This window comes from Prionailurus viverrinus, chromosome C1 (assembly GCF_022837055.1).
Source record: "Prionailurus viverrinus isolate Anna chromosome C1, UM_Priviv_1.0, whole genome shotgun sequence".
In the NCBI taxonomy this organism is placed as follows: domain Eukaryota; kingdom Metazoa; phylum Chordata; class Mammalia; order Carnivora; family Felidae; genus Prionailurus; species Prionailurus viverrinus.
The window spans coordinates 28424427-28444677 of NC_062568.1; the positions used below are offsets into that span (position 1 = coordinate 28424427).

The 20251-nt window shown below is 38.5% G+C and overlaps 1 protein-coding gene and 2 non-coding genes across 5 annotated transcripts in view; all 3 read right to left on the reverse strand.

Moving 5' to 3' along the window:
* NOP58 (NOP58 ribonucleoprotein) overlaps positions 1-20251 on the reverse strand; it is a 35429-nt gene that overhangs the window by 11808 nt on the left and 3370 nt on the right. The window contains exons 1-6 of one of the 3 annotated variants that reach the window (XM_047871824.1): positions 14862-14940; positions 12513-12565; positions 12195-12312; positions 7505-7626; positions 5160-5296; positions 772-836 (exon numbers count right to left, since the gene is read on the reverse strand). In XM_047871824.1, the coding sequence (XP_047727780.1) occupies positions 772-836; positions 5160-5296; positions 7505-7612 (310 nt within the window). In that variant the 5' untranslated portion in view covers positions 7613-7626; positions 12195-12312; positions 12513-12565; positions 14862-14940. Of the gene's footprint in view, positions 1-771; positions 837-5159; positions 5297-7504; positions 7627-12194; positions 12375-12512; positions 12566-14861; positions 14941-20251 lie in introns of those variants that run through there. The other 2 variants (XM_047871825.1, XM_047871823.1) reach the window with 2 other exon arrangements.
* LOC125174293 (small nucleolar RNA SNORD70) lies at positions 12332-12418 on the reverse strand. Its single transcript, XR_007155405.1, has one exon. It is a non-coding gene; the product is annotated as a small nucleolar RNA SNORD70 (small nucleolar RNA).
* Positions 14215-14303, reverse strand: LOC125174292 (small nucleolar RNA SNORD70). Its single transcript, XR_007155404.1, has one exon. It is a non-coding gene; the product is annotated as a small nucleolar RNA SNORD70 (small nucleolar RNA).

Below are 20251 nucleotides of genomic sequence, written 5' to 3' on the forward strand. Positions count from 1 at the left end.
AAACTCTGCACCCAATAAATAACACGCCATCCTCTCCTCCTCCCATCTCCTGGTTATCTCTTCTACTTCCATTCTCTATGAACTTGCCTGTTTTAGGTACCTCATAAGTGGAACCACACAATAGTAATGTTTTTTTGTGTGGTTTATTTCTCCTAGCAGGTTTTCAAAACTCATATAACATGTTGTAACATGTATTAGAACTTCATTCCTTCTTAAAGATAAATAATAATCCATTGTGTGTATGTATTCCACTTTGTTTACCCATTCATCTGTTAATGGGTATATGGGTTGTTTCCATCTTTTGGCTATTGTGAATAACGCTACTGTGAACGCAGATGTATATATACCTGTGAGTATCTGCTTTCAATTCTTTGGAGTATATACCCAGAAATGCAATTGCCATTTAAAGGGATTTTTAAAACTAGAAACTGTTAAGAATCTGATGTTTTCAAAATTCATTTAATGACTTAGGAAAATGACCTACTACAAAGCCAAGTGAAAAAAGCACAATGCAATAGATCCTACTTAGTCATTTACTTCACGGAAAAACACACATCTGTTAACATCACTAGTGTTAATTCACGTTATTTCTACCTAGTTAAATTATGGGTGGTTTTCCTTCTCAATTCTGCATTTTCTAGTTTCTCTGCTTCATTACTAAAAATTCTAACTAATCTCCTTTCCCTTCCTCAAGTGCTAACATTACAAAAAATACAGTTTTAACAGGAGGAAAAAGTCATGAGGATTAGGCCTCCCATGGATTATACTTACAAATTGCCTGAACAATCATGGTATCCACTTTATCAGCACTAAATTTCAATCTATATCGGGACAAGCTGGGGATAAAAGGGAAAAATAAGAAATTACTGACAGCATCTATGAAAAGAACTAACAGCTTAAAAAATTGTTTAAAACCAATCCCCTCTTCTTGGAGCTGCATTATTTTAATTTTCCCAGCATGAGAAAATCAGTTGAACAAGAATACAATATGCAAAATCAGGGGCGCCTGGGTGTCTCAGTCAGTTTAAGCGTCCAACTCTTGGTTTCGGCTCAGATTGTGATCTCATGGTTCCTGGGTTCGAGCCCCAGGTCAGTGCAGAGCCTGCTTGGGATTCTCTACCCCTGCCCCACCCATGATCTCTCAAAATAAATAAAACAAACAGAATATAATTATGCAAAACCAGGAAATACACATTTAAATTTTTTAATGTTTATTTATTTTTGAGAGAGAGACAGAGAGACAGAGAAAGAGCATGCGCCAACAGAGTGCGTGAGATCATGACCTGAGCTGAAGTCACTTAACAGACTCACTTAACTGAGCTACTCAAGAGCAACGTGGAAATATACATTTAAAAAGAAAATACATCTGTCCTGCTATAACCTATATTTCAGAAACATGAATTAATTTATGACAGACAAAAAGGATGATGCTGTGCAATGCAAGTCATATTGGCTCATACATGATTTTTACAAGGCATCAATGCTTTACACCAGTAGGTAAATAAAAGTACAGCACTGTTAACACCTGAAAACAGAAAGCCATGGAGGAACAAAATTGTACATAAGGATTTTTTTAAATTTTACTTATATTTATTTATTCTTATGTTTTGTCTCCCTCCCTGTTTTTATATTATTTTTGCTTTCCCTCCCTTATGTTCATGTTTTGTATCTTGAAGTCCTCATAAGAGTGAAGTCATATATTTGTCTTTCTCTAATTTCATTTAGCTTAATACCCTTTAGTTTCATCCATAGTTGCAAATGACAAGATCTCATTCTTTTTGATTGCAGAGTAAAATTCCATTGTGTGTGTACACACACACACATCCATCAATGGACATCTGGGCTCTTTCCATACTTTGGCTATTGTGGATAGAGCTACTATAAACATTGGGGTGCACATGTCCCTTTAAAACAGCACACCTGTATCCCCTGGATAAATACCTAGCAGCGCAACTGCTGGGTCGTAGGGTAGTTCTATTTTCAATTTTTTAAAAAATCTCCATACTATTTTCCAGAGTGGCTGTACCGGTTTGCATTCCCACCAGCAGTATACAAGGGTTCCTCTTTTTCCACATCCTCACCAACATCTGTTGTTGCCTGAGTTGTTATTGTTAGCCATTCTGACAGGTGTCAGGTGGTATTTCATTGTGGTTTTGATTTGTACTTCCCTGATGATGAGTGATGTTGAGCATGTTTTCATGTGTTGGTTGGCCATCTGGATGTCTTCTTTGGAGAAGTGTCTTTTCATGTCTCTTGCCCATTTCTTCACTGGATTATTTGCTTTTTGGGTGTTGAGTTTGATATGTTCTTTATAGATTTTGGATACTAACCCTTTATCTGATATATCGTTTCAAGTATCTTCTCCCATTCTGTCAGTTGCCTTTTAGTTTTGCGGTTTACTCTGCTGTGCAGAAGCTTTTTATTTTGATGAGGTCCCAATAGTTCATTTTTGCTTTTGTTTCCCTTGCCTCCAGAGACGTGTTCAGCAAGAAGTTGCTGTGACCAAGACCAAAGAGGTTTTTGCCTGCTTTCTCTTTGAGGATTTTGATGGCTTCCTGTCTTACATTTAGGTCTTTCATCCATTTTGAGTTTATTTTTGTGTATGGTGTAGGAAAGTGGTCCAGGTTCATTTTTCTGCATGTCGCTGTCCAGTTTTCCCAGCACCACTTGCTGAAGAAACTGTCTTTATTCCATTCAATATTCTTTCGTGCTTTGTCAAAGATTAGCTGGCAATACATTTTGTGTCCATTTCTGGGCTCTCTATTCTGTTCCATTGATCTGAGTGTCTGTTTTTGTGTCAGTACCATACTGTCTTGATGATTACAGCTTTGTAATACAGTTTGAAGTATGGGATTGTGATGCCTCCAGCTTTGGTTTTCTTTTTCAAGACTGCTTTGGCTATTCGGGGTCTTTTCTGGTTCCATACAAATTTCAGGATTGTTTGTTCTAGCTCTGTGAAGAACGCTGGTGTTATTTTGATACGATTGCCATAAGGGTTTCTTAATCTTGGCACTGTTAACAATGCGGGCCAGATAATTCTTTGCTGTAGGGGCCTATTCTGTGTAGAGTGGATGTTTAGCAATATCCCTGGCCTCTACCCATTATGTTAGACCTGAACCCGTATGTCACAACCAAAAATATCTCTAGACACTACCAAATTTCCTCTACGGGATATTTAATTGCCCCTGATTGAGAACCACTACTGTTATACAATGCCAACTAATCAAAAGCTTGTATCTTGACTCAGTTTAGCTAGTAATGTTCTTTTAAAAATGCTTATTACATAGGGGCGCCTTGGTGGCTCAGTCAGTTGAACATCTTGATTCCTGACTTCAGCTCAGGTAGTGATATCACAGTAAGTCCTGAGATACAGCCACTCGCACGCCACAGTAAGTGAAGCTGGCTCCAGATTCTTTCTCCCTCTACCCCTCCCCACAACCTCACACGTGCTTGCTCTCTCGCTCAAAAAAAAAAAAATGCTTGTTACAAAGTTCTTCTTGACTTTTATGTATTTTGTTCATCTCCGTAACTCAGTAGCTTTAACCCTTTCATTGATTTATGCTATGTTTTGTTCAAAGGTACAGATCTCTGTTTATAGTATTATTCCTTTTATATAAATTTAACGTGTCTTTTTAACTGTATTAACACAGAGGTTTTTTTAAAAGTTTATTTTGAGACAGCACTAATGGGGGAGGGGCAGAGAGAGGAGACAGACAGACACAGAATCCAAAGCAGGCTCCAGGCTCCAAGCCATCAGTCCAGAGCCCGACGCTAGGCTTGAACTCATGAAACTTTGAGATCGTGACCTGAGCCAAAAGGACACTTAACCAACTGAGCCAGCCAGGATTACAGGGCTATTTTTGATAGTGCTCTGGTTATAAAGTTGCATAGATTCCAAGTAGTCTACTTTTAATCCTATCTATTCTTCACCAAAAAATCTTGATAGTTTAGTACAATTTCACAATATGCCGAGCTTTTCGGGAAAACATACCACAGTAAAACAGAAATGCCTGTTCTTTTTTTTTTTTTAATGTTTATTTATTTTATTGTTTAAAATTTATTTTTGTTTTTTTTTAATATATGAAATTTATTGTCAAACTGGTTTCCATACAACACCCAGTGCTCATCCCAAAAAGTGCCCTCCTCAATACCCATCACCCACCCTCTCCTCCCTCCCACCCCCCATCAACCCTCAGTTTGTTCTCAGTTTTTAACAGTCTCTTATGCTTTGGCTCTCTCCCACTCTAACCTCTTTTTTTTTTTTTCCCCTTCCCCTCCCCCATGGGTTTCTGTTAAGTTTCTCAGGATCCACATAAGAGTGAAACCATATGGTATCTGTCTTTCTCTGTATGGCTTATTTCACTTAGCATCACACTCTCCAGTTCCATCCACGTTGCTACAAAAGGCCATATTTCATTTTTTCTCATTGCCACGTAGTATTCCATTGTGTATATAAACCACAATTTCTTTATCCATTCATCAGTTGATGGACATTTAGGCTCTTTCCATAATTTGGCTATTGTTGAGAGTGCTGCTATAAACATTGGGGTACAAGTGCCCCTATGCATCAGTACTCCTGTATCCCTTGGATAAATTCCTAGCAGTGCTATTGCTGGGTCATAGGGTAGGTCTATTTTTAATTTTCCGAGGAACCTCCACACTGCTTTCCAGAGCGGCTGCACCAATTTGCAAGAAATGCCTGTTCTAATGGACCTCTGGTTAAACATGATAGGACAATGTGCTTCTCTTTGCCTTATTATAAAAATTCAATTAAAATCAGTAAAACAAGCAACACAGATACACAGCAGACCATAGCAGGTAAGAAAGTTCAGGAAGATGAAGACGGAGGGATAGCAAATGATTCAGCAGATATCAGAGGAAAGAAAAAAGAGAAAGCCCAAGTATTGTTGGACCCAATGCTCATAAGGCAGAGAATGCTTATGATGAGGACTGCCTGGTTTCCAGCCCTGGCTTCGTCACTTACCAGATAACTGACTTTGGGCATCAGATTCATCTATAAAACGAGGATACTACTACTACTACCTTCCTCATAAAATTATTATGAGAATTAAATTAGTATTTACAATATGGTTAAACCAGTGCAACATAATTGCTTATTAAACAGAAATAAGCGGACTTTGTTTTCCAGTAAATCTCACCTGTGTGCCAATCCAAGACACATAGCTGCCATTTCACGTGGTTCTACTCCAGGGATTAATCCATCCATCTGGGAACGAATTCCTCTCATAAGTTCATTAACAACAGGACTATGGATACAACTGAGATTCAGCTTTTCCTGTAAGAATAAGAATATCTATCTGTATTAAGTTCCTAAAACCATTTAATTATTAAAATAGAACAGATTTAAATATATATTTCTCAGTTTCTTAAAAAGCAGTTTCTAGTGTGTGGGGAGAACACCAAATGCAGATTTAAAGAATTTTTTTTAATATTTATTTTTGAAAAAGAGAGTATGTGAGCAGGGGAAGGGTAGAGAGAGAGGGAGACACAGAATTTGAAGTAGGTTCCAGGTTCTAGCTGTCAGCACAATGACCAACAGAGGGCTGGAACTCATCAGGCTGGGCTCAAACTCACAGACCGAGAGATCATGACCTGAGCTGAAGTTGGATGCTTAACTAAGTAAGTCACCTAGGGCCCCCAGACTTTTTTGACATGGTCCAGTACTATAAATGTACTTTCTCTTCCTTACGATTCTTCTCTTTGTAAAAAATATTTTATTTAAGTAATCTCTATACCCAACATGGGTCTCAAACTCACAATCCCAAGATCAAGAGTTGCATGCTCCACCTACTGAGACAGCCAGGCACTCCTGATTTTCTTAGTAATAAGAAACATTCTTTCCTCTAGCTTACTTTATTGTAAGAATACAGTATCTAATATGTGTTGACATACAGAATATGGGTTAATAAACTATGTATGTCATTGGTAAGACTTCGGATCAACAGTAGGCTTTTAGTAGTAAAATTTTGGGGGAGTCAAAAGTTATACACAGATTTCTGACTGTGTGTGCGTGTGTGGGGGGGAAGGGTTGGCACCCCAACGCCTAAGTTGTTCAAGGGTTTACTATACAATTTTTTTACACATACACCTCCACACAATAAATTTTGTTCTGCACCCATTCATTTCTTTTCATTTTGCATTGTATTTGGTATTCAATTCAATAATTCATTGTATTGTGCTAGTTTATCCAATGCAAATAATGACATGCATGCAAAATTAGATGTATTACATCATGTTTAAGAAACAAATATTTGCTATGTATGAGTGATCTTCAGTGTAAGTTTTTAAAACAGAGAAACTGAAAAGAAAAAAATAAAAATACCCATAATCCCACCATTCAACAATTTCTTCTGTACTATGCTAAAATCTAATGTTTTCAACAGAAAATTACAAACACTTGTGGGCACACCAAAGAATGAAGATAGAGATTGACATCATCACAGAAAACTTCATTACTTACCAGACAGTGTTAGAAATTCATTTAATTGAACTTCTTAAATTCACAATCCTGGACAAAAAACCCCCTCAAATCTACTTAGCATTTTCTTACCTAAAAAGACCTATACAACACGGGGTGCCTGGGTGGCTCAGTCAGTTGAGCATCTGACTCTGGCTCAGGTCATGATCTCATGGTTCATGGGTTTGAGCCCCATATCGGGCTTGCTGCTGTAAGCGCAGAGTCCACTTAGGATCTTCTGTCCCTCTCTCTTTGCCCCTCCCCAACTCGCACACGTGCACTCTCTCAAAAATAAATAAAACAGTAAAAAAACAAAAACAAAAAAATGAAAAAAAACACAAAACCCTACAACATAATATAAACCTTACTTCAAGAATTAGAGGTATAGAACACCTGGCTGGCTCAGTTGGAAGGAGCACAGAGGGTCTTGATCTCAGGGTTGTGAGTTCAAGTCCCATGTTGAGAGTAGAGATTACTTAAATAAACAAACTTAAAAAAACCCAAAAAACAGAGGTATATTCACAAACACAATAATTAACCTGTCACTGTAAGATCTACAATAACCACTGAAGATCAAACTATCACAACCGGCTCTCAAACTCTTCTTTTCGTTCTTGGGAGCCCATTTTTCCACTATTTCTACCAATCTCTAGAAACTCTACACCCTGCTAAAGTTTTCTAATAAACACACACACTCAAAAGAAATGTCATGTTTCCATTTCTGTTGAAAGAAAAAGAAATGTGGCTGAACAAAGACATGGCAGGATACAGTGTTAACAGATTATCTCTGGGCAGCAAGATTAAAGCTATTTTTTTTTTAATCATTTTAGGGGTATCAATATTTTCTACAATGACCAGGCATTACTTTTATATGCTTAGTACATATTGGAAATCAATTATTCTATAGGTAAAGGAGAAAAGATCAAGTATGAGAACTGAAAACAACCAACTCAATGCAAAGCCAAGTCTTTGTAGTTGCTAAGCTGTATGGTGAACTGTGATTAGCAGGCATGAAAAAAAAATTACCTTTATGACCCCTCCTAGTTTAGCATCAGCTACAGCCAAGGGTTCATGAGCTTCTTTTACTATTTTCTTCAGAACTTTCTTCAGCTGCTTATTGATTTTGCCCTCCATCAGAGCTGTAAATGCTTTTGAGGAAAAAAAAAAAAAAAAAAAAATCAAAAGAATTCTCAAGTTTCTAATTTTAAGAACTTAAGGTCTCATTTAAACTTAAAAGATAAAGCAAAATAAACACTTCCTTTTACCTTTCAAAAAGGGTGAATTTAACATTACTTCTAAAATGAAATGATAAATGTAAAAAACACTGAAGGAGTTACACATTTGAATTTCATCTGATCTTCCCACCCCCATTTCAGCTCTAGAATTGGGAATTAAAGCAGAACCAACATTCCTTTCCCTATGTAATAGGAAATCTACTCTTGAACTCAGAGCTAAAATCATAAAACGTTAGAAACAATCTATTCTGGAATCAAAAGTAAATTCCCTCTCCTATATCATTATAAACAAACTGGCCTGTAAAAGGAGTATATTCATTTGGAAGGTCCTGCTGTGGGGTAAGGATGTCTGAGTGGAGGGCTTTTGCTAATCCTGATTCAGATATGTCATCAGGCCTCTGCTTATAAACCTCCAGTTATGGGGAATTCCCCACTAAAGACAGCCTCTTCAATCTGAGACTGCTTTCACTTTTGGAAGGTTCTAAATCTGCTAATTTATAAGTCTCACTGTTCTTTAGGCTTACACTTAGATCTTCTGGACCCACATGGACTGACACCTCCTGTTATCTGTGATGGTTCTGGCTGAATTTAAAGTACTCCTGGCAGGAAGGAATTCTGTCACAATTTCTAAGGCCAGGCAATTTATGCTTTATCAGCCAGGTATCTGCTCTTTCCTGACCACATCTCCATCCATTTGAATTACAAGTCCATTTCACCTGTTGTCTGGGAAGATGAAAAGTGAGGACAAAAATCATCTGGCTACCATTAAGCTCTTACAGAGGTTGAGACACTCTAAGAAGTTGAGACTCAAGCTATTTTGTTAGGTTCCAACCATACTGTACAATACTGACTCCTTATGATCTGCCTTTCTAATAGGAGTTATCTTACTTGCTTTTATAATTAAAAAATTTCAACTTCCAGCTTCTATTCTCAATCTTGCATACCATCATTTATGCTTAGATTTATCTTCCCTTTATTATGAGAAAACCTGTTAATTACTTTTCATAATATATATTTTTTTGCTAAGTTTATTTTTGAGACTGAGGGAGACAGTGTAGGGAGGAGAGAGGGAGAGAGAATCCCAAGCACGCTGTGTGCTATCAGTGAGAACCCTGATGGAGAGCTCAATCTGGGCCGCCCCTGTAATATGTACTTTTTTATTTATTTATTTATTTATTTATTTATTTATTTATTTATTTATTTATTTATAAAATTTTTTTTCAACGTTTATTTATTTTTGGGACAGAGAGACAGAGCATGAACAGGGGAGGGGCAGAGAGAGAGGGAGACACAGAATCGGAAACAGGCTCCAGGCTCTGAGCCATCAGCCCAGAGCCCGACGCGGGGCTCGAACTCACGGACTGCGAGATCGTGACCTGGCTGAAGTCGGATGCTTAACCGACTGCGCCACCCAGGCGCCCCGATTTATTTTTTTAATGTTTATTTATTTTTGAGACTGAGAGAGACAGAGCACGAATGGGGGAGGGGCAGAGAGGGAGACACAGAATCGGAAGCAGGCTCCAGGCTCTGAGCCATCAGCCCAGAGCCCGACGCGGGGCTTGAACTCACGGAGCGTGAGATCGTGACCTGAGCTGAAGTCGGACGCTTAACCGACTGAGCCACCCAGGAGCCCCTGTAATATGTATTTTTAAAAGATGGTAAACAGGGGCATGTGGGTGGCTCAGCTGGTTAAGCATCCAACTCTTGATTTCAGCTCAGGTCATGATCTGACAGTTCGTGGGATTGAGCCCCGAGTCAGGTTCCTGCCTGACATTGGAGAGACTGCTTGGAATCCCTGCTCTCTCTCCCTCTCAAAATAAATAAATAGACTTAAAAAATAAATAAATAAAACATGGGAAACAGAGATGGTGATGAAGTTAAGAGGACACTGAGTCTTGGGGCGCCTGGGTGGCTCAGTCGGTTAAGTGTCCGACTTCAGCTCATGTCTTGATCTCGCGGTTCATGGGTTCGAGCCCCGCGTCGGGCTCTGTGCTGACAGCTCAGAGCCTGGAGCCTGTTTCAGATTCTGTGTCTCCCTCTCTCTCTGCTCCTCTCCCACTTGCACAGTCTCCCTCTGTCTCAAAAATAAACATTAAAAAAAAAAAAATTTTTTTTAAAAATAGAGGACACCGAGTCTTTATTCTACTTCACTAGCCACTTCCCAGTAATTTTCCTACTTCATCCAAATGTAGGCTGGCACCAAATTTTTCTGTGGCATTTGGAAGACTTGCAACTTGGAAATTAGACCAAGAGTAAAGATAAAGCTCTCCATACCAACAGCATATTTGAATTTCTAGGACCAATATAAATTCTTTTTTTAAAATTCAACCTTTTATTTAAAAAAAGAAAAAAGTTTATTTACTTATTTATTTAAGTAATCTCTACACCCAATGTGGGGCTCGAACTCATGACCCTGAGATCAAGAGTTACACTGCCCCTCCAACTGAGCCAGCCAAGAACCCCAAAGACTTTAAGTAGGCTCCACATCCAATGAGAAGCTTGAACTCATGACCGTGAGATCAAGAGTCTCATGCTCTACCAGCTGAGCCAGCCAGCTCCCCCCCACCACCCCATATAAATTCTTGACATCACAACAGATCAGACTGTTTCTTGGGCTATGGAGTTTTAAATGTACACTGCCATATCTATAACCACTCAGTTTTGGTTCTGTCATACTATAATTGCTTTTTACAGGGAGTGGGAAGTTAATTTCCAGGAAAGACTACTCTCTTAATAAGGTGATGTTGAGTTTCTGGTAAAAATAGATGAGAAAAGGCAGATTCCTGACAGAGCTCACTACTTTCATCCCTTTATCCAAAGTATTTATATGCTAGAATCTAGCAATTTGACAGCGAAGAACAATATAGTCTCTGCCTTCCTGGAAGGAAGATGGGTGGAGGGGGGCTGACTTTAAATTCTTAGCTAGTATGGCATTTTAGCCATTTATTTTACAGTATTTTAAGGTATACCAAAAGCTCAGTAGGGAAATGAGATACCTCTCAAGCCTCAGTTTTTCTGTAAAATAGTTATTAATATGTATCCCACAGGATTGTTTCAAGGATTAAACAACAATTTTGAAATGATGAGTACAAAATCTGACACACACTACATGATCAACATATTAGCTATTAATAGTAAAAATCTGGGGGCGCCTGGGTGGCTCAGCTGGTTGAGCGTCTGCCTTCGGCTCAGGTCATGATCTCACAGCTTGTGGGTTCAAGCCCCATGTCGGGCTCTGTGCTGACAGCTCAGAGCCTGGAGCCTGCTTCAGATTCTGTGTCTCCCTCTCTCTCTGCCCCTCCCTGACTCATGCTATTTCTCTCAATCTCAAAGATAAACATAAAGAAAAATTAAAATAGTAAAAATCTGCTTCATGTCTGGGTAGAAGTAGACCATTTAATATGGACTGGTCGGAAATAGCCCAAAAAAGATTAAAGAAGTAATATGCAAAAGGGAATTCAAAAGAAGTCACTTGGTATCAGGGCCACTGCACTTTATAGCTTCAGCAGGAACTGTTCAAATCAGTCTATGTGAATATTGCACACCCCACCTGAGTTGGAAAATAGCGAACACAATCTTTTTCCATAGAGTTTTAACAAAACTCTACCCATGTAATTTTAAAGCTGTGATAAACAGATCTTTTAAAAAATTCTCTAGGCAGGGAGGCACCTGGCTGGCTCAGTTGAAAGAACATGCAACTTGTGATCTTGGGGCCATGACTTCAAGACCCAAGTTGGGTGTAGAGATTACTAAAAAAAAATAAGAACAAAAACTAAAATTAAAAAAATTAACATTGTTGTGCTTTAATAGCTCTATGAGGCTTTAATTACTGACTTACTGATGCAGCAGCCCTAGAACTCTTTTTAAAAATTAAAAAACTGGTCTCATTATTGGGTCTTCCTTCAGCTACCCCTCTGCCAATGTTGGGGCGGTCTATTAATATTCTAGCATGTTTAGTTAGATCCCTAATTTTTACAAGAGAATTATACTTCTCTTTTGTGGGTGATGAACAAAATTATTTGGGTCTATCATATTCTTGCCTAATTATAAGCCATATTCTTTATAGTCTACATTTTCAAATTATACCAACAAGCAGTTGGCTGACTTAATATATAGAACTTAAGCAACTGAAAAATCCATGATTAGAATTTTATATCCAGTCTTCTTATTTTCCCTAACACTATGGGGGGGGGGGGGGGGGGGAACAACCTTGTTAAGACCAACTGCTTATTAAAGTCAAACCTAGATGATACACCCTATTACTTTATGTCTGTTCTCCCATTATGAGGACTGGTTGAAGGATATGAGCCATCCATTCTTCATGTTCCCTTCAGATTAACTCTTAAGGCTCTGTGTAGGTTTCATACTAAAAAAAAACTCCAAAAAGCTGCTTTATTATTATTTCAACTGTGAATCCTGGCTATTCTCAACTTTACCCTTGAATTAAAATCATCAGAGGGCTGTGCACTTGACTACATTACCTTGGTCCCTTGTAGAACAGCTTTTACTGAATTGTGCCTCAGCATTATGCTGTTGGTTTCCACAGGGAGATCAACTTAACCACTTCTCACACTCATCACATGGGGGGGGGAACAAGCCCTATGGTGAAAAAAGCTAACTCAATGTTGTCTCAGTGGTAGTGACGAATTAGAGTTAGATCACTTAAATTCAGTTCCAAAAAGAATGCATCATTGACAACATTGAATAAGGTTAACTCAGGCAACTGAAGCAAATAATCTTTTGATAATACATTGACAAGATTATAAATAAAACCAAAAAAAGCTAGTCTTTCACTTTACCTGCTAATGCTTCTGCTGTATCCTGAAATTTCTCAAAATGTTTTAGCTTTACTCTAGAAGGAAAAAAAAAAAAAAGTTATGAGGGCAAATTGATTCTTCAAAAGCCATATATTTAGGAAAGAGGTTCTGGACTGTTTTCAAAGCACACACCAACAAAATAAATTTTCCTGTCACTGGGCATGAGGGTGCAAAGTTAGATAAATTCATATTAAAACAACTAGTTTCTCCAAATACTAGGTCAGTAATGTCTGGACTAAGAGAAGATTGTAGGGTTTGAAGGAAAAATAGCTAAGAGGTTTGGTACCACATCTCAACCACAGGAAAGATGTTGAAGCCTGAACATAACCTCTGTTCCTTAAATCTGGACACAGATGCCTTTTACTATATACTATATTACTAAGGAATAGGAGACCTTAGAAAAGGAATTAAGAGTACCTCTCAGGTCAGGAATCTCACAACACTGATTTGTCCATCTAGTACAAATGTCATTAAGAAATAGCTAATGGTCTGGGAATGCAAGCTGGTGCAGCCACTCTGGAAAACAGTATGGAGGTTCCTCAAAAAACTAAAAATAGAACTACCCTACGACCCAGCAATTGCACTACTAGGCATTTATCCATGGGATACAGGTGTGGTGTTTCGAAGGGACACATGCACCCCCATGTTTATAGCAGCACTATCAACAATAGCCAAAGTATGGAAAGAGCCCAAATGGCCATCGATGGATGAATGGACAAAGATGTGGCATACATATACAATGGAGTATTACTCAGCCATCAAAAAGAATGAAATCTTGCCATTTGCAATTACGTGGATGGAACTGGAGGGTATTATGCTAAGTATTAGAGAAAGACAAAAATCATATGACTTCACACATATGAGGACTTTAAGAGACAAAACAGATGAACATAAGGGAAGGGAAACAAAAATAACATAAAAACAGGGAGGGTGACAAAACAGTAGAGACTAAAAATACGGAGAACAAACTGAGGGTTACTAGAAGGGTTGGGGGGGTGAGCTAAATGGCTAAATGGGTAAGGGACATTAAGGAATCTACTCCTGAAATCATTGTTGCACTATATGCTAACTAATTTGGATGTGAATTTTAAAAAATAAAAAATTAAATTAAAAAAAAAAAGAACTATGTTGCTTAATTTCCAAATATTTGTATTCTTAAAACCAATTTACTATTAGCTTGTAATATATTTCTGTTGACATTATAATATATGCCCTGTGAGATTTCAAGCTTTTGAAATTTACTGAATCATATTTTATTACCCAGCATATGGTTTATCTTAAAAAAGCATTCCATCGGAAATTGAAAATAATGTATGATACGGAATTTTGTGAGGTTTATCAATTATATCAAGGTATTCATTACTGTTTTTATCCAATCATTCTATCAATTATGAAGACAGTGATATAAAATTAATCTATTTTGTCTATGATTTTCATTAACACACAGTAAGAAATGTGACAAATAATTCAGGTGTATTTCTGTTTAGAAGATGAGACTTAAGCTCCTGTTGTTTAATAAACTCTTCTATAAACAACAACAACAACAACAACAACAAATAGCTAATGGTCAAATCTGACTCCTTATTTTACTTAAGTTACCCTTATTTTACTCTCCTTCTTCCCAACACACTTATGTGCAAGGTAACATCATTTTATATTCAACAAATATATAGTTAATTCATAATTCATTGTTGTCTCAGTGGTAGTGACGAATATTTGAGTTAGATCATTTATATTCAGTTCCAACAAGAATACATCATTGACAACAATGAATCACATTAACTCAGCCAAATGAAGCATACAGCCCTTTAAAAAGAAAAACTAGTCTTCTATTGTCCCTAAAATAGTATTGTCTTAATTAAGGAAGGTTTTCTTATCTGCCAGGGAACAAAAACCCTGGTGATCCCCTAAATACATTTAACAATACAAAGATTTTAGGAAAAAATAGTAATTTCGACTTATTGTGCCTCACCCCATCCCCATTTCCACCCTTTTGAAGTGGCATCTGTTGGTGTCTATGCCTGCATACACAGATCTACGCATACACAGATCTAAGAGAACCTGGAAACAATGGGATCACATATGTATCACTGAGAAGCATGATTTTCTTGGTATACCACAGTCCTCTCCCCAGGTCACCAAAGGATCTATAGATATACTACAATTTATTCAGCAATTCTATTACTTGGGCCCCCTGGTTAACTCAGCTGATAGAGCATGCAACTCTTGGATCTCGGGGTCATGAGTTCAAGCCCTGCATTGGGTGTAGAGATTACTTAAAAAAAAACACACCTAAATGTTAACTAAATTCTTAGTTTCAAGATGACTTACATTTTATTTGCTTTCTCTGGAGTTTCAAATTCTTTCCACAAACTATCAACCTCTTGAAGTTTCTTCTCATTCAAAACCTGTAACAAATATTTAAATGGCATAGCTTAGACATATATAACTACACTCTTCAAGTACAACTGTACACGTAAAATGAGAGTGGTGAAAGCTATGTTCTCATTGAAATAACACCAATTTTTTACCCACCATAAATGCGTGATCAAATTAGCAGCTCAAGTGGCCCATTTAATAACTGGATGGAATTCAGTTGATGACTTTGTTTAAAACTTCCCATTTCGAAGGAGTCACTAACACCTTCACAAAACACAGGTTTTTTAATTTTTTAAAAATATTTATTGGGGGGCGCCTGGGTGGCGCAGTCGGTTAAGCGTCCGATTTCAGCCAGGTCACGATCTCGCGGTCCGTGAGTTCGAGCCCCGCGTCAGGCTCTGGGCTGATGGCTCAGAGCCTGGAGCCTGTTTCCGATTCTGTGTCTCCCTCTCTCTCTGCCCCTCCCCCGTTCATGCTCTGTCTCTCTCTGTCCCAAAAATAAATAAACGTTGAAAAAAAAAAATTTAAAAATATTTATTGGGGGCGCCTGGGTGGCGCAGTCGGTTAAGCGTCCGACTTCAGCCAGGTCACGATCTTGCGGTCCGTGAGTTCGAGCCCCGCGTCGGGCTCTGGGCTGATGGCTCAGAGCCTGGAGCCTGTTTCCGATTCTGTGTCTCCCTCTCTCTCTGCCCTTCCCCCGTTCATGCTCTGTCTCTCTCTGTCCCAAAAATAAATAAACGTTGAAAAAAAAAATTAAAAAAAAATATTCATTTTCGAAAAGAGAGAGAGAGAGAGAGAGAGAGAGACAGAGCGTGAGTGGGGGAGGGGCGAGCGACAGAATCTGAACCAGGCTCCAGGCTCTGGGCTGACAGCACAGAACGCAATGCGGGGCTTGGACTCACAAACCGTGAGATCATGACCTGAGCTAAAGTCGGATGCTTAACCGACTGAGCCACACAGGCGCACCAGCATATGTTTACAGAACAACAAAAGACTTTATTTCCCTACTTTCTAGAATAAAGGATAAATTTTACTTACTGCTTATGATCACCCTAACATCAAAGTACTAAGGATTTCTCTAAAACTGAGATACTATCAATTTACATCCTGTTACAAGAAAACTTAAAATGAAAAGGGAAAAAAGGAGCACTTTAAATCTATGAAATAGTCATTAACAATTAGGCATATATATTTAAGGCTTTTTGACAGTCTTCTCAACATTTTATTTATGCATACTTTTCAGAATCACACTATACCATTTAGCAGAACATGGACACAATTACAGGTTTTGACAACGTAGAATTAGACTGTATGAAAATATCACCATCTTATGCTCTTATAGAAGTTTAAGGTCTTTCTAAATTTTCCTTATTCTCCTTCAGAAAACAGTTTTGTATGTATACATGTTGTATTTCTATAAGACATACTTTACTAGAAGTGCGGTTAATTGATCATATAGGAAATGCATATTTTATATTTGACAGATGCTACCAAAATGCCTTCAAGAGAGTCTATTAGTTTCATTTAAATCAAGAGTTAAAAGGGACGCCTGGGTGGCTCAGTCAGTTAAGCGTCCGACTTCAGCTCAGGTCATGTTCTCGCAGGTGAGTTTGAGCCCTGCGTTGGGCTCTGTGCTGGCAACTCAGAGCCTGGAGCCTGTTTCAGATTCTGTCTCTGTCTCTGTCTCTGTCTCTGTCTCTCTCTCTCTGCCCCTCCCCTGCTCACACTCTGTCTCTGTCTCTCAAAAATAAAAACAAACATTAAAAACAAACAAAGAGTTAATAAAACATGTCCCACACTCTCACTAATTCTTGATGGGATAAGTCAACTGCCCAAGCATAACACAGGGTAGACTCAATCCTAAAAACCATTTCCTCTGGATTTAACATCCTTGAAACTGACATGCCTTACAACTGATGGGAGGTAAATTTAATTAGCAGTGTAAAATAATAGCATATTAAATTTGGTGAAATATAATACACAGATATTATGTCTTCTTGTGGGAAAAATATTCAACTGATAAATTTAAAACTATACCTTACTGATAAACATTTTATCAAATCCATTATCACAGAATATTTACACAGTAAGATTTATTGCCCAGTTACATCTAGTGTATATTTTTGTGATAAACATAATTACAATACTTCAAGTTGCATTTAATTTCTGTCAGACAAGTATGGCAAGATGATTTTAAGGAGGATTTGTTGTGGGAGTGCCTGGGTAGCTCAGTCAGTTGGGCATCTGCCTCTTGATCTGGGCTCAGGTCATGATCCTAGGGTTGTGGGATCAAGCCCTGTGTTGTGCTCCGTGCTGGGTGTGGGGCCGGGCTTGGGATTCCCTGCCCCACCCATCACCCTCTGCCTCTCTTCCTTAAAAAAGAAGGAGGGGAGGGAGAGGGAGAGAGGATTTGTTGTGTTCTTTAAATTTAATCTCTTACAGACAAATTACATATATTCACAAAATCTTGAGAAGTCGGTCAAAACAAATCGAAATGAAAAAACTTAAAAGAACAGAGTAAGAGCACTACATGATCACAAAACAGTGTTTGTATTAAAAAATTACAAGCTGGGGTGTCTGGCTAGCTCAGTCAAAAGAGTATGTGACTCTTGATCTTGGGATTGTAAGTTTGAGTCCCACGTTGGGCACAGAGTTTACTTAAAAATGAAATCTTTACAAAAATTACAAGCCACTAACAGTTTCTTTTCTTTTCTTTTTTTAATTTTTTTTCAACGTTTATTTATTTTTGGAACAGAGAGAGACAGAGCATGAACGGGGGAAGGGCAGAGAGAGAGGGAGACACAGAATCGGAAACAGGCTCCAGGCTCTGAGCCATCAGCCCAGAGCCCGACGCGGGGCTCGAACTCACGGACCGCGAGATCGTGACCTGGCTGAAATCGGACGCTTTACCGACTGCGCCACCCAGGCGCCCCTCTTTTTTTTTTTTTTTTTTTTAAGAGAGACAGAGAGTGAGCGAGCAAGCCCAATGCTGGGCTTGATCATGACCTGAGCCACCCAGGCACCTCTAACAGTTCTATTTTGTGTATCAGGAGAACTTCCAACAAATCCCATGAATGCACTGAAACATTAACTGTTACTTTTTGATTAAGTAAGTTCATAGAATAGTCCTAACTTTTGGAAATAGTTTGTTTAGAGAATGCAGCTAAACCATACCCAAAAAGTTCATGAACTGCTGAGAGCGTATGTATCAAACAGGGGACATGACTCATGAGTAAAATTTACATTTTTTCCTAGTTGAAAAGCAAGATAACATTTGGGTAACAACTGGCATAGTTAAGAGATATTATCAGCATTCTAAAAGCAACAAGGGAAATGTAATGAAAACATTCATGACTACTCAAAGGTCTCCAAAGACTGTTACAAACAAAACCTTGTTACTAAATGTTTCCAATTGTGCTACAACATACTGAGGAGAACATTACTAATAAAGACAGTATGAACAAAGTAAGAGGTAACTGCTACATTTTCTCTAAAATGTGCCTCAAATTTTAGTCATTTTCAGACAGAGAAATCTGAAAACATTTGTATACAAAGTCCATTTCAAGTTTTATCATTTTGGATGAAGATACAATAATTTCCATTTCCAAGTAGAAACAGTGTGTAGTTATTACCATTAAAACATTTAGCAGGCTGCGGAGCCTGGGTGGCTTAATCGACTTCAGCTTGGGTCATGATCTTGTAGTTTGTGAGTTCGAGCCCTGCGTGAAGGCTCTGTGCTGACAGCTCAGAGCCTGGAGCCTGCTTCAAATTCTGTGTCTTCCTCTCTTTCTCCCCCTCCCCCACTTGTGCTCAGTCTCTCTCTCAAAAATAAATAAACATTAAAAAAAATTTAGCAGGCTATTATTGTTCTTAGTTTTAAAACTGGTCTTTATATCTTATACATACTGTAGAGAGCAAGATTGTCTCTCACTCAGGTCAAGCAGTAACTTATGTCACAAGCAACCAAGGGCATTCCACTTGAGACCCCATACTGCCGAAAGCAGCACCAGCTGAGACATACTCAGAAAAGATAACCAATAGAAACATAAGAGGTTTGTCAATCAGGACTTACTAAGTCCTTTTTAAAATGGAAGATTTCTGCAGTAAACTGTCAAAACTTTCTTAACACTGACCCTTTCACATCTGACCACATCAAAAAGGTAGCTGCTGTTCAAGACCCTGCCTGACTGATCTCTGAACAAAACAGAGATCTTCCACTGCTTGAATATAATAAGCAGTAAGTTCTGTGAGCTGACCTGGACCAGACCAAGGCCACATCTCAACTGTGCAATCAAAGACTTCCTTTCCCCCGTTCTATCTTATTTGTTGTGTAACCTGTCTTGTGCTTTGCTTTCTGTAATGTGTAATAAGTTAAACAGGTAGTGAAATGTTGAGTCTGGAATCCTGAACCTGAGTTATAATTATATTAACCTTGCTCTAACACTGAAAAAAGCTGATACTGTGGAAAGACACAATTCATTTGTGTGCCTGCCTTCACAGCATGAGACATACTTACTTACAGATCAAACTAAATATCCATGGGGCTCCTGGGTGGCGCAGTCAATTAAGCATCTGACTCTTGATCTCGACTGAGGTCATGATCTCACGGTCCATGAGTTCGAGCCCCTCGTCAGGCTCTGTGCTGACAGTTTGGAGCCTAGAGCCTGCTTGGGATTCTGTCTCTCCCTCTCTCTGCCCCTCCCCTGCTTGTGCTCTGTCTCTCAAAATAAAATAAAATAAACTTAAAAAAAAAACCCTAAATATCCAGGATTTGCTTCAAAACAATGTGGGGAGGGGAATGAGAGAGGACACAAAATGGGCCTGCTGAAGCTGAGTAATGGGGTACATGGAGAGTCTTTATATAATCTTCTACTTGTCTCCTTGAAAACTTTCACAATAAAAAGCAAAAACAAACGCATCCCACAGCATGCCAGATAGTCCTAGGGTATCCTCCTCTATTCCACACAGGCATGAAATTTATAAGCAGGAAAGGGCACATTATTATCAAAAGTGACTGTCCCTAATTTTCACTTCTTAATTGGTTATTTTGAGACTTCCTATGTTTTATTTAAATATTCAATGCTGGGGTGCCTGGGTGGCCCCACTTGGGCTCAGGTCATGATCTCAATGAGTTTGAGCCCTGCACTGGTGCAGAACCTGCTTGGGATTCTCTCTCTGCCCTTCCCCCACTCTCATGGGTGTGTCCACGTATGCTCTCACAACATAAATAAATTAAAAAAAAATAAACATTCAATGATAACCTAAAAAAAATTTTTTAATCTTTATTTACTTTTGAGAAAGAGAGCACGTGAGCGAGGGAGCAGGGGAGGAATGGGGGGGGG